Below are 14,523 nucleotides of genomic sequence, written 5' to 3'. Positions count from 1 at the left end.
TTACCTCGTATATAACTGGCGTAATTTTAAAGACTCTTCAGTTTAGTTTCCATAAAGAATACTATGTACATCGCAAGACAATTTATTTCTGTGTTTACGACGACCGCCATTGTGGTCATTCTTGCGATAACGAACGGTGGAAACGCGACTTTACCCGAAACCATAAAATGGACCGGTGGAAACTTCGAGTGGCCTTGTCCCACCACCAAGAACATGTTCAAAAGTAGTGGAAAATACATTTCGAAAAACGTAATCGCGACCAGGGTCGCGCTGTATACCAACAACGCCATTGTGGCCCTTCCCAGGTACAAATCAAAGAATTGCAATTTCGATTCTTCAGACTCAGGAAACTGCTCGATGAATCGGCTAGAGTCTTTGGTAAAACTATTGGTATTACGTCTAATTCATTTCGAACAAACCGGTTTGCGATATAGGTACAGGGCTGGTATTCCCGTGACATTGGCGAAGATCTCTCAGGATGTTCAAAGCTGCGAAGCAACCCTGGTCCCCTATCCTTGTTGGTCTCTTCAGGAGGAAGGAACTTGCACGGCTCTGCAGAACGTGGTAGACATTTATCTGGACCCTCAGAACATTCTCTGGGTTCTCGATACTGGAGTGGTGAACACTTTGGACGAACCTATGCGAATGTGTCCGCCAAAAATCCTCGCTGTCAATGTCGTCACAGGCAAGGTAAGCGTCATTTGCTAATCTACAATGTCTCTATGTAATCCTATTAATACTTTCGCCTAGCGTGAATAAAGTAGCTCCTTTACGCTTGTCAGTCCAACAGAAGCGAATGGATTATAATTATTATTTTCACTACGTCAGATCTCATATCGTAGTATTTATTAACGAGGTTGAGATACTGCCACGATCACGATGTGTTGCAATTATCCTTCTAACTATTTCACACTTTTTAAATCACTTTTCACTTCATTCTCTGATATTTGACAATATTCAGCTATCTTTCAAATCGTCTCCAAAAAATGGGAAATGTCGTTAAATCCTATAGTTACCTCGTTATTTCTTCCATCGTTTCTCTGGCAGTTAGTGAAAACCGTAGAGCTGACTGGATTGACGAGTTCGGCGTCCCGATTGCAATACCTGGTGTCCGATTACAGTCAGGACGGCAGAGTGTTCGTTTATGCGTCAGACGCTGCGTCAAGAGCCATCCTCGTCTACGATGTCACCCTAGGTCGAGGCTACCGCGTCGTTTTGCCCCAAGCCGTCGCCATGGGCACAACCCGAAGAGACGTTTTGTATCTTGCACTTCTCCGACGTTCGGATGGGAGCACGTGTTTAATCTTCACTTATTTAAGCAGTAGCCGTTTGTTCTCCATCAGAACGGAACATCTACGTAGTGGTTCTGCGAATGGCAAGATCCACGATCTTGGTATGAAACCGAAGAAGATGATCTTCTTGGGTACGGACAATGGCAGCGCCCTTTTCTTCCGGTACGAAGGCGAACCGGATGTTTACCGATGGGACGCGGTCAATCCATTCGTTTCACGATGTTTCGACAAGGTGTACACCAGTGCCGAATGTTCCCTTGTTACTCATGTGGTTGCCGATTACGCGAGAGGGAGGATGCGCGTGCTTGAATCGAATTTTCCCGATTATATGCAAGACTCGGTTGGATGCGGTGCCACACAGGCGTTGAATGTTATGTGATGTTGAGAATCGTAGGGTAGGTTTAAATTATAATGAAATATATTATTTTTCTATTTATCGTATCTTTTATTCTTAGCCTTGCCTAGTCTTGAAATATTTAACGTTCAATAGTTCTGCAGAGATCGACTGAAATGTTCGTAAATTTTCGATGATCCTACATTTTTATGGAAAGGAAAGAGAAACAAAGGAATTAAAAATATTTATGCACACAGTTCGACTGTCGATTCAAATCGATACCGTAAAACTACACAGCAGTCATTTCTACGGCCGTATGCGTCAAACAGGGCTATAAATCAAGATGCAAATCATTTCGTGAGGCTGATTATGTATCCCGTAGCTCTAATGCAACGGTACCAAGGAACTTCGTCGGAAAAAACGGAACCTTTCTCTCTTACAATCACTCCTTCGTTGCTGCGACCATGATTAGTCGGCGTTAGCCGACAACAAGAAACGTTTCCTCTAAATCGAACAGGCAATAATTCACTGGAACGTTGAAAAGATAAAATAGAACGCATATCCAACTTAATATTTTTTCCAGCTGTCACATTTGGCGAACAGTTGTGGTTATCAGGTCACGCAACTGCGCTAAGATTTGCACAGTTACATTTCTAGGTAAATGAGATCATTGTATAATAACAGTTGGTCGTGAAATATTTTGAAATTATGATATTTCAAAATGTTATGCACATACGTATTGGGTTTTCTCAAAAGTTTCTTACGTTTTAAAAGGAAATAACAGATGCGCAATATTTTTTTTATGCACAACATTTTTTATATCATTTTATTGAATTATGTACATAAAATGATAGATACGATAAATAATATAAAACAAAAAATGTCTTGCATCTATTGTTTCTTTGCAAAACGAAAGAAACTTTTGAAACAACCTAACACTTACGACTATCTTTAAATTCCCTTACAATCAATACGATTGCATAAGTGTTTTAATAAAAAGAATTGGAAAGCGCGTGCCACAACGTGTTATCACGTTTCTGCAAAGAAGAATCTTTGTTCAAAGCAGAAACGCGGATTTCCATGAAAATCGATATACGGTATTGAATTTATTTCCTGCATTGCAACTATCCGAGTGAAAGCTCGTTCCATATATTGTTACGCATAAAATAATCCATAGCTCTTTATACCTTTCGTATTAATTACCATTTACAACAGCTAATACGCATAGATCCAATAAAACCAGTCTAGAAAGTATTTTTTCAGCGTTGAATTTATTCGTTGAAGCGTTGGATATCTCGGCCTTGTATCGTTTCTACAAATTTTACTATTTGGCATTTTAATTATTTTTCTATTTCTAGGTTTCCAAAGCTTTCAGTTCTAATCATTGTCAACATAATAAATTAAATAAAAATCCAACTATGTCGTTTATGCTAATTGGGTGGTATAGCGTGTACGATTACCATCAAAGTTTCTTATTATGACACGCGTAGAGGTCTGCTGGGATCACGACTTCGTTTAATTAGCCTCTTGCGACGTGTATGAGCGTGGCCGCTGTCGAAACGTGTTCCAACCATGGTTGAGAAAAAAATGATAGTTACTGGAGCTACTACTCTACGAAGACATGTAATTGTAGATCACTTGACGAGGTGATTTACTACTCACCATGCTATGTAATTTTCAAGCGGATTTTTTTTATAAATTTCCACGTCAACAATTATTAAGCGTATTTATTTGCAGATTATACAATTTTATAATGCAGTAAATTATTGCGTTGGCAAATATGTGATTGCGGATTTTGTCATTACCACTTAATGACAAAATCCGTAATCACTTATTTGCCAGTCCAGTAGATAATAATATAAATGAAATAAATATTTTGAAATAACAAATGAATATTACGAGATACTTAAGTTTCTTCAAACGATATCGAAAGTTCCTAGAAACGTAATTTGATAACCGAAGCTATCAATTAATACTGATTGCAGAGAGGCTAGAAAGTTAAGTGGAAATCGCGAATAGATATTACGAATTCCTTTCACGTAGTTAACAGCGTTCGAGTTCTTCTAAATTTGGTATCTTTGATTCGTTCCTCAATAGGATAGCTTGTTGTGGTTGTTAGAAATCAAAAAATAGAAAGAAAGTTAGAATCGTGTGGTGTTCCACTTTTATCGTTTCTTCGGAACAGGTCCAGCGCGATTTAAACCTGTCGTTCACCGTGTCTTGTCCAATACGTCGCGTGTCAATAGCAATCTGTATTTTACATTTAAGTAATTCTATCGTACGTTTGGTTTCAGATTTACTAAAATTTCAGGTTTCCACATCTTAATTTTAAACTTTAACGTTCTAAATTTAAAAGCTTAGAAGTTGAGACATTTCAGAGTCTACGTTAAATAGTTTAGAAATTGAAAAATTGAAAAATCCAAGTCTAGAAATTCAATAATTTGAAAACTTAACTTCAAATTAAATTTAAGTACAAATACATTTAAAAATAAGGAATAAAAGATTGCGTGCAAGATCGCGATCGAGTTTCGATTTTTGACCGTACGATTATCCGAGCGTGCAATGTAGCCATTTTGTACCACCGATCGAATCGTTTCGAACCAACCAGATTAAGGGTGATATTTTGAAATCTTGATCGTGACAGATTGACACGCGCTTACTAAACGGACGATCATGTTTTTGTAAATTGAAACTTCAACACAGATCAGCAGCTGTATGTATAATAATATGGAACAATTTTTCAAGCGATAGTCAAGAAGCGTGAAGTTTTTCGCAACAAATCGACCGTAACATTTTTTCCCTCTATTCTTTTCTTTCCTATCTGCTGAATGCCGGCGTTAATTAGATTTGATGGGATCCAACGATTACGCGGCAATTACTGAAACCTCGTTACTCGAATTATACGATGATTAGCACTATGTGATGATATAACGAATTAACAGAGTGTATCATTCTACTCGTACTAATCTGATGAATGATTGATGCGTTTTTATTCTCCTCTCTACGTTTTTTCCAACGTCCCAAACTTTAAATCCCTTACAAATTTTGCTAAAAATTATCGATATTAAAAAAATATGTATCTATCTGCGATCTAATTTTTCTATCAACAAAAGTTCTTTCGCGTAAAAAAATAAACGACGAAGGTCTAAAATGGATAATTCAAAATATATATTTATTTTATTTATTGTCATTATTTTTTACCGTTGACTCCTTTCCATTCTCCTAATTTGCAAAACCTTACAAACACCGTCTTCAAAAAGAGGCTTCGTTTTACGCATGAGAAATATGTCAAAGAATAAAAAAATTCCTTTATGGGGAAAAATTTTCTTCCAAAAATTCACCGGCGCAAGTAACTGAGGCGTGGCACGACTAAATGAATAAGCGAAACTAAACCAGTGGAATTCAGCAAAAGATCTCGTAACTCAGAATGTGTGCGACAATGGTGTACATGGTCGAGCAACCGCGTTTGAACTTTCCAAGACGGACACGTATGCGTGCATGCGACGCTGTTCCGTATTGCAGAAGAATGAATTCGGTATGGAAACACACTAAGGAGCCGGGTTCATTGAATCGCTTGACGCAAGTCCTACAAAACAACCTTGCAGCACCCGTGCTTTTGCGCGGGTAGACCGTTGTGTCTTTGTGAATAATCTGAACGTGAAACGACTTATGCAACGAAAGTGTCCGAGTAGCGAGACTTTGTCCAGATTTCTCGCGGCAGATAATTGTTTTCCTCGCCAGTTTCCTGATGATAAGGTGAGAATTATCGGTTTCAAGCGGTTTTAGTCGACGGTACCTTGGATTCTTGAAGAATTATAAAACGAAACAACAATTCAAAATTTGATAATAATAGATTGGACTATTTGTGTTGTCGATGATTTGTTATTCAAACAAAAATTTTAGGTATCGTGGTTGTGTAGAATAATTAGACGTAATCATTGGAATTGGTCGCTAGTCTAAAGAAAAGAGACGAATGATTTCGCACAAACGACGCGTACCTGACCTTTAATAGTCACAAATCATTTATCTACTGTCACTTTCGCGGCTTCGCTCTACTGTAACGTTACAGTAGCACATGGTTCATAGATTCTACATATTCTTTACGAACAAGAAAAGTCGTTGATAACAACGATAAGTTACGACTCTACTGGTCGTAACAAACTGGTACAAAGTATCAATCACACGATCGTAACTAGACTGCGGCTATTAGTGTGAAAAGTACAAGTAGCATTCTGCGAATGTTGAAAATTGCCTGTAACAGTCTGATCGTAAAAATCTCCAAATAACTCAAATTTAACCCCGGTAAAATTTTGCAGGATCCAAGCTTACAGAACCTTGGTGGATTTAAAACTCAGCTCATTACATTTGAAAGTATGAAATCCGATACGTGATGGATAATAGACGTTCTAGAAAAATGATCATTCTCCTGGGGAACATAATGCCAAGCACGATTCTGAATCACGCGAAGTGACAAATGATCGTCGTTGGTAATCGTTTATCGAACATCCGCCCTGTTTCGCATGATCAATCACGGTGGAAGGGAAACAGTGAGATTTCGTTGCTTCCGTTTTTCCGTGGGAGTTCTTGCGACCCTATGCACGCAGCTATTCCCATGATATTTCAAGTCGAACATCTTGCGTAACCCTAAAATGCTTCATTCTTCGCGGCTATAGATCAGCGACGCGGGCAATTCTTGCGCAATATTTACCTTGGTACCCCGTAATTTCTTTTAGTCTTGATTGGAATCGACTGACGAGGGCCGCCTTATCGCATCCGTTTTATTGGAATTGTTCTTAAGAAATTGGCACGCGAATCTTGTTCAACGTTACTTCAATCGACGGATACTTTCTGATAAATCTGAGTTTTACGAGGTCTTTTGAATTCATTTATAGCTGCTGTTTCGTCTCTTTTCTCTATTCTCGCGAATAGAATAAAATAAAAAATATATATACACGTAACATGAACGTAAAATTTGCAAAGCATGTCGATAAATCTTATTTGCGTGATTAAACGAAGATTTATATTTTAAGGCAAGAATTATTCTCGAGACAAAGCAAACTGTTCTATTGTATTTGATACCGTGAAACGGTTTATTCCAATCGATCGAATTCATCTTACACGATTTGTCGTTAAAGTACACGTTGGGCTATAGCTAAAGAGCGAACGAAACGATGAATGCCGTGATTAAAATCAAGTACGGTATCTCCGATACATAGTCGCACCGGTGCGCCAAGAAAATGGCAATTGAACGAGCTACATTAGTGGTAAATGTTATGTGGAAGGCCTTGATACGTAACCCCGATCGAAAGTCCCCGGAACTATAGACCGCTCCCACTCTTCTTGATACACCTACGTTTTTGGCTGGCTCGTTCGAAAAAAATGTAGCAATCTGACCCTGGAGAGATGCGAAGAACAGAAATTACTTTCGTAATAGACGATAGAGCAGACATGTGTCTAATATGGTTAACTGCTAACTAAATTTATTAGAGCTATTTGTTAGAACGAGTAGATAATACAAGTGGACTAATGGAATCCGAAGCGTTCGAAACGAAATACTTGCAATTTTCTCGTTTGTATTACAGCTGGGATACTGCGTTCCATGTGAGCGTTTTACGTAGCTGGTCACCACGAATGTTGAATGTTAGTCCTTGTAGTATTGTCAGTAAATCGCTTTCTCCACTATAGCGATTCGTATCGGATACACTCTGATTCAAAGTCCTGAACTCTCAAATCGTAACCTTTGCTCACGTAATATATGATTTCCTCAAATATGCCGTATCATTGAAACGTTTTAACGATGTCATTGAATCGTTAATACCATAGAATCGCAAGTTCGTGAGATTTTAGAATTTTATAAACCTAATCTTTTAGCTACAGTGTATAAGAAATGAAAATTATCCAACCAGAACTTCGAACCACAGGTAGCGCAATTTCTTTTCTGCGAATCTTTACTTTTATCGAAGGAGGTTCCGGACATAAATATTCCAGAATTATTTCAAATTTTTCGAAAGTTTCGAAAACCTAAAAAAGGAACACTGTATTCAATGTGAGACAAAAACCAAATCCCGTTCGACCCATTCTTATCTTAGTTCAAAATTCCACTTTCAAAAATCTAATCTACCAGAATTCAAGTTCACTTGAATTCTACCGCACATTCTAGCGTAACTAATTTACAGAGAAAATTCGAAAGTAGCTTTTAAAGATCAGTGGCAAGATCAATGGTAACCTTTGTCGAAAACACACCCACCTTGGTTTATCGAACACATTTCGCGAAAGTGTATCCCTGAATGTCACGAAGGATCATTCGCCTCACTGATATACCGTATGTATACTTATACAATGTGTCGATTTTCTGTGGTTAGCTTGCCTCCTGTCACTCGGACCGCTAGGATCCTAGTCGATGCAAGGAAATTAGACCAGTCGGTGTTCAGACAGCGGGACTTGGTACACGCTCGTTCAACGGATTTGCAGCTAGTTCGAGCCGGGTGCACGACCTCGCTGGATGAGTCTGTTCTTTCAATTCCTTTGGATTTTCTTATTTCAAGTTTCACGATTTTTAGACTGAACAAGGTTGGTTTTTTATATAATTTTTATTCATTTTATTCGATCTTTGGCAATGATAGCGACGAACGGTGGCTCACGAATGGCTTACTCGAACCCTTAGAATATTCTTAAGGATATTTACGTACGTAATAGAAAAAGTTTAAAAATTTTAATAATATTCCAAGTGTCGTGGATTATTGTAATATAATACAAGGATCGTTACAGCTTTGAAACAGAATACTGTGATATAGCTGATAGTAGTTTCAATGTAGCTCGACGATACCCGAGGATGTTTTTGCTCGATCATGACATATCTTCCTTGATTGATGAAAATTGCTGTAGAGAACGATTGATACGTTAGAGCGTAAATTTGTAACTTTCCGGGAATTATTTGAAATATTTGAGTTGTGTAATGTTTGAAGATCGAACGCGTCGTTTAATGACATCCGAGACCCGTTGCACTTGAACCGTGTAAAAAATTGTCAGAGCGGAGAATTAAGACCGTGACTTTGTTGGAATTCAATAATCGATAACTTTCGGTCGCGTCGAATCACCGGTTTATGCTCCGTTAGTTCGGAAAATTGTAACATTTTCGTTCTTCTCGTTTGTAACATCGTTCAAATCGAATATCAAGATGAATAAACAAAAACATCTTTCTGATAATTAATAATTATCGAAACAGCGTAGATAGTAAAAATTCCTATTTTTAAAGTTTGATGACATTTCATGTAAATAATGCATAATTTTATAAACTATCGATAAAACTGAACGTACGAAATCATATTATATTCGATTGGTATTGTTAGCAATATCTTTCAGCTTTCTAATATCTACATTTTACAATTTTTAACATTTTATTCGACAAACGTCTACAATTTTCTGAAATGGAAATCACCATTACGTATGAGAAACGTAAAACGTTTTCCTACGCTTATAAAATTTATCATCGCATTACGCAAAACTACGTCTAGCGAGTTTGCATAAATATTGACTAGTATGTAATTTATGCTTCAATATCGAAATCGGATATCCGATGAGTTCAAGATCAAGTTCGATGACTAAGTGGGAAAATTCTTCTCAAAGTAATATCACGTGTTACTTTATCCAGCTATGATGCATAGAAAAATTTTCAAATTTCATAATTTTCGTCGAATTCTTTATGGAAACTTTTATGAAGATAATTGCTCGATTGATGCGATCTTTAATTTAAGACGACAATAATCAATACGAATGTTGAGTGAGACATTCGCGTGATAATATTCAATAGGTGCGTGATACGTGTTCTTGCTAACGCATATCTGATCAACATCATTGTGTCGCGTGCATTGTGACCGTTGGTTGTTATAAAATACGCGGAAAATTAGTTGGCGAGCTTACTCGTGCACGTCTTTTCGGTACACGATACAAAGTTTAATCGATCAGTTCTTATTTGAATGTCTATCGGTCTTTGGAATCGAAAATTTGTACGTTCGTGTCTTTCACACCATCAGAATTTCTCAGCTCCAAGCATGCATAAAGGTGTAATAATAATATTTTTACGACATCAATTGCAACACAGATAATAACCAGTTGCATTGAGATATTGTGTATCGGTCATCTTTACATACGTATTAGAGTTACGTCCTTATTTCGTTTAAGTGGCAATATAAATAGTTTTATAGAGTTAAATCGTCTGCCATAAAAAGTACTCGAGACAAAGGCTCGTTAAAGCGATGTTAAAGTGCATCTTTTCGTTTCAAGAGCTACCATTCAAATGCTAAGAAACCTTGGTTTTCGATATTTAAGCCATTTTGTGTACCTTCTGCGCTTTCCACTGAATTATTCTTATGCAGAATCTATTGTTCTCGCTGATAAATCGCCACAAACAACATAAATTCGTTCTAAGTCACTTCTGTTGTAGAATGCAGCTATTGATCCTCTTAGCAGGACTCGTCTGCGCCTCAACGACCGCAGAAGTCCTCGAAACAATAGCTCAATGGCCGTTGCTAGACTTTGCACTTCCGTACGACCAAGAGTTTCTCAATCAGTATCGTCCAGAGAATGTAGTACCTACCGGAATAGAGATTGCGTGGGATAAAATCTTTATAAGCGTCCCAAGATTACGAGTAGGCGTCCCGGCGACCTTGAATTACATCCCGAGGAATCTTCCGCTAGAAAGTAGCCCACAACTTCAAGCTTACCCCTCTTGGGACTGGCACAGCGCTGGAAAAGGCGATCTGAACTGCTCCAAGCTGATCTCTGTGTACAGGACCAAACTAGATAGATGTAATCGACTATGGACCATAGATAGCGGCGTAATAACGTCAATTGATGACTTCAGACCGGTTTGTCCTCCGAAAATAATGGTGTTCGATATAAAAACCAATCAGCTGGTGCGACAGTTCACGTTTCCACGAGAGGTGGGTTTTAAACGTATCTTTCGAACAGTTGATTGATAAGGAAATCAAGTTGACTGATAGGAAAATTTACGAATATAGCGAATTTATGAGATTGTTAATGTTAGATTCCTTTAAAAAGTCAACTTTCCCTCTTCAGGTTTTAAGACCAAACACGTTGATGACGAACCTAATTATCGATGATACCGCGGCAACTACTTGCGACGACGTGTTCCTTTATATATCTGACACTGCAGGACCTGGTAAATAAAAATCCCTAATTATTTACTTCATTTTACTTTTACTTAGATGCTATAGTGTTACTGTTACTCTTTATCTCAAGGTCTATTGGTATTCGATGGTGCCACGGACAGGAGCTGGCGTGTGGTGCACGCAACCATGTATCCACATCCAGAATTCTCGACTTACAGGGTAAGAAGACTATAGATTCGTTCGAAACATTCTTTTCTTCCTCTCTGAAGTATGGCCAACAGCGTATGGCCAACAGCGTATGGCCAACAGCGTATGGCCAACAGCGTATGGCCAACAGCGTATGGCCAACAGCGTATGGCCAACAGCGTATGGCCAACAACGTATGGCCAACAGCAATATGGCCAACATAGATCATTAAATATATCGTAGTACTAATTAAGTGTATTACGAACGAACGCGTTAGGTACATTCAACTCGTAACCAACACAAGATTAAAGAATTGTACGCGTGGCGAATAAATCGAGTTGTAAAATTCTTCCGCGGTGAGTTCCTACGGTTATGCGGCTTCTGATCGCGATGAATAGTTATGCAGCCAGAGCCGAGTCGAACTTCGTAATGCTCGCCACGATTTTACTTTTCTGCGTCGAGTATTTTACTATCTAAGAAGTGGCAAGAAATTTCACGCTGACGTGACTGCTTTGCGCGTTCTGGAAATTTATAAGAAGTGAACAGTCAATAACGATATCCTATAGATAAAACAAAAAGAAAAAAAAGAGACAATAATATGATAATCCTGAAAAAATTGAGCAAAATCTCCAATTTATTTTCAACTATAAGTCACTTTGACCTCTTCAAGATTAGATCTTTCTCGTAGTATCGAAGAAACTTTTGATAATGAAAATCCTTTTTTTCTTCAACTTTTGTAAAAACACAATGTATCTATATCCAAGACCACAGTTTTCTTATATATCGTACAGATACTATTTAAATCGTAAACGGGAAACGTATTTTATACAGATTGGCAGCGATACGTTCGAATTGCTGGACGGTGTCGTTGGACTCGCATTTTCTGCCAGACTTGGAACGGTTTACTATCAACCTCTAGCGACCGATCGTCTATTCAGCGTGCCAACCACTGCACTTCAGGCGGGTCCACCAGCATTTGGTGAACAGCTACCGGTGACCTTGGTGGGTAAAAAGTCTAGTCAAGGTCTTGCTCTGGCCGTTGATCCACGAGACGACACGATCCTTTTCTCGCCGCTTACCGAAACAGCCATTGCCGCCTGGCAACCACAAACTAACCAACAGAGGTACATGTTATTATCATTTTACAAAGATAACCTTGTGTTATATTTAAATGAAGATGAGTTAACAATCGTAAGAATGACGATACATATTTGTTCTTCGTAGCCTCGTTTGCTTTACAAATAATTATCAAACCAAAAAATTCTCCGATATTTAAACGATTTCTTAACAAGTTATTCTTTTTGTAGACTATTTATATAGCTTTTTATCGAATCAAGTTGAAAAACATACATATTTAGAGTTTCATGCGAATTTTTAAATGGTAGAAGATCCTCCCGGAGGAAGCCCGTACCATGTATTTTTATCTTCCGACTAGATTTCAAACGTCAGAGAATTTTTTAAAAGATTCCACTCTTCGCCATGATCTGTCTTCTTATTCGTATCGATCGAATTTTCCTCAGGATCTTAGCTTACAGTCCGGAGAAGCTGCAGTTCGTCGCTGAAATTCGATGGGCGGAGCGCGATAATGGCAACTTTTGGTTAATGACCAGCAGGTTCCAGAAGTTCTTCAGGCGAGAGGTGAATGCACGTGACATCAACATTCGAATAATGAGGCTGATGCCCATACAGCGTCCGCTGAAACATCCGATCCTCGATTCTTTTACTCGGACTTACTTACTTTCCGACTTTCCCTCGCATTTCTACAACAACACAATAGGATTCTAAAAGGAAGAACAAGTGTCGAAGAATCGATTGCGTCTTCGACGTACCTACGTACGTCTAATAGGAAATTTTCTTAAACTTCCCTAAGATTAGACTTAGAATAATCTAGATGTATATGGGTAATTCCATTACCTTCGAACAAGAGAAATTGAAGAAGCTTCATAAATTTCTTTTAGCAAGGAACCTCGTTAGAAAAGAGGGAACAATGTTTATCGTTGACATCTTAGCAACTGTAGAGTAGAACGGCAATTTTGTAAAACATGTACTATAAACATGGATAAATATTTATATTTTATGGATAAACATTTGTAAAACAGAGAGTAGTGAATGTTATTGTTAAGCAATTTCAGCGTAGGTGTCCATTGAAGAGTATCAGGAACGTATCAGTAATTTGTAAAACCGAGTATTATGTTATATATAGAAACAGAAGTATTTTATAGTTATTTATTCATTAAAAACTAACGCTGTTTAATCCTACGATCATTCGGACGATTATGTTCCAATACAGCAGCTAAAATTCCAGGAAAAGTATTTTGTTTAAGGCGTAGAATGTTATCTTAACTCGTACAACTCCTTTTATATCCCATATATCCAAATGTCACTTTTTCACTGTGAAATATCAAGGTTTCTACAGGCTGTAAATTATTAAAAAGTCCGTGAATATAAAATTCTGTATAAATTATTAAAAGTCGATAAATTATTTCGAGCTTGATAAACTCAGTGCGAATGTATGTTTGAGTCATAATTAATAAGGAAAAGAGTTATAAAAAATAAGAGGAAGAAGATTTTAGAAAAAGGCAATGTTCAAAAATAGATGTCCCGGCTGAATGGGATCTTAAAAATTAACAAACAATTGATAAAATTACAAACTTGCGATGATTATATTTGTCTATTAAATAAAATTCTGCATGCGTAAACGTAATTACACAATTGATGTTGTCGCAATCGTCGTTTATATCGTTCGGGTCTTTCAGAAAAAGCAAACACAGGTAAAAATTCTATTAAAAAACTATGGAGACAGAGTTGCACATATTTATTACGTAATCCATGAATTATCTATGTACAACCGAAGAAATATGTATTTATTGCAACATCCGTCACATATCGATTTTACACGAAAACAGGAAAAAGTCGAAATCCATTACTGAGTTATTGACAGTTCATTGACATTTAGAAAATGTAATAGATTCGCTATCTCGTAATTGAACAAGGGAACGAGGAAGATATTAATACAAATATGCCAATAACATATTCGTATTACGTACGTGTTGTTAAGTTCACTCTGTTGATATTAAAATACGTGATGTATTGGAAAAATGTAGACGACCCTGAGAAACGAAACTCTTCAATTCCATTTCCTGCAAAATTTGTTAATTCCAGTGTAAGAAAATATATAATTATCGTTTAATTGTTCAAAAATCAAACGATCGATCTCGATTAATTCATTTTCTACTCATTTATTTGTATCAAGCTCAGTTTTAAAAGAATGTAGAAATCACGCAAGAATTTTGCTCTAAAAACAGAGAATACGCAATTTCTATGTCGCAACTAATTTACAGTGTCGGTACTCGGCTGGTCGACAAAAACCTAATTCAGTGTGTCGAAAAATTTACATTCAACTAACGATCTCGACCTTTCCTTAAGATGACGATCTAAGCATAAGAAACAATCAATTATATTTACGTAAAATCCTAGATTAATTTCCTCGGAACATTTTGTCACCGTTCAAATTTATTACACCCATTAATTGTCTCTCTAAACATACTGGGATTTTCCCACGCGTGAACCTCTTTTAATT

General features: G+C 37.4%; 2 protein-coding genes across 3 annotated transcripts; both read left to right on the top strand.

Moving 5' to 3' along the window:
* Positions 1-21: 21 nt before the first annotated feature.
* Positions 22-1,728, top strand: LOC126922569 (protein yellow). The gene is made up of 3 exons (XM_050735336.1): positions 22-305; positions 435-690; positions 1,048-1,728. The coding sequence occupies exons 1-3, from the start codon at positions 64-66 to the stop codon at positions 1,669-1,671; spliced, it is 1,122 nt and encodes a 373-aa protein (XP_050591293.1). The 5' UTR covers positions 22-63; the 3' UTR covers positions 1,672-1,728.
* Positions 1,729-8,002: 6,274 nt separating this feature from the next.
* LOC126922052 (protein yellow-like) lies at positions 8,003-14,149 on the top strand. Of its 2 annotated transcripts, none has more exons than XM_050734372.1 (6): positions 8,003-8,196; positions 10,055-10,568; positions 10,705-10,807; positions 10,888-10,976; positions 11,775-12,067; positions 12,464-14,149. In XM_050734372.1, the coding sequence occupies exons 2-6, from the start codon at positions 10,071-10,073 to the stop codon at positions 12,726-12,728; spliced, it is 1,248 nt and encodes a 415-aa protein (XP_050590329.1). In that variant the 5' UTR covers positions 8,003-8,196; positions 10,055-10,070; the 3' UTR covers positions 12,729-14,149. The 2 variants fall into 2 exon arrangements, with proteins under 2 accessions (XP_050590329.1, XP_050590240.1); XM_050734283.1 differs by having other exon boundaries at positions 8,004-8,196; positions 10,070-10,568.
* The last annotated feature ends 374 nt before the right edge of the window (positions 14,150-14,523 follow it).

Source organism: Bombus affinis, chromosome 1 (genome assembly GCF_024516045.1).
Source record: "Bombus affinis isolate iyBomAffi1 chromosome 1, iyBomAffi1.2, whole genome shotgun sequence".
In the NCBI taxonomy this organism is placed as follows: Eukaryota; Metazoa; Arthropoda; class Insecta; order Hymenoptera; family Apidae; genus Bombus; species Bombus affinis.
Note: the sequence above shows the minus strand (reverse complement) of the source record. Positions and strands in the feature narration are given on the sequence as shown.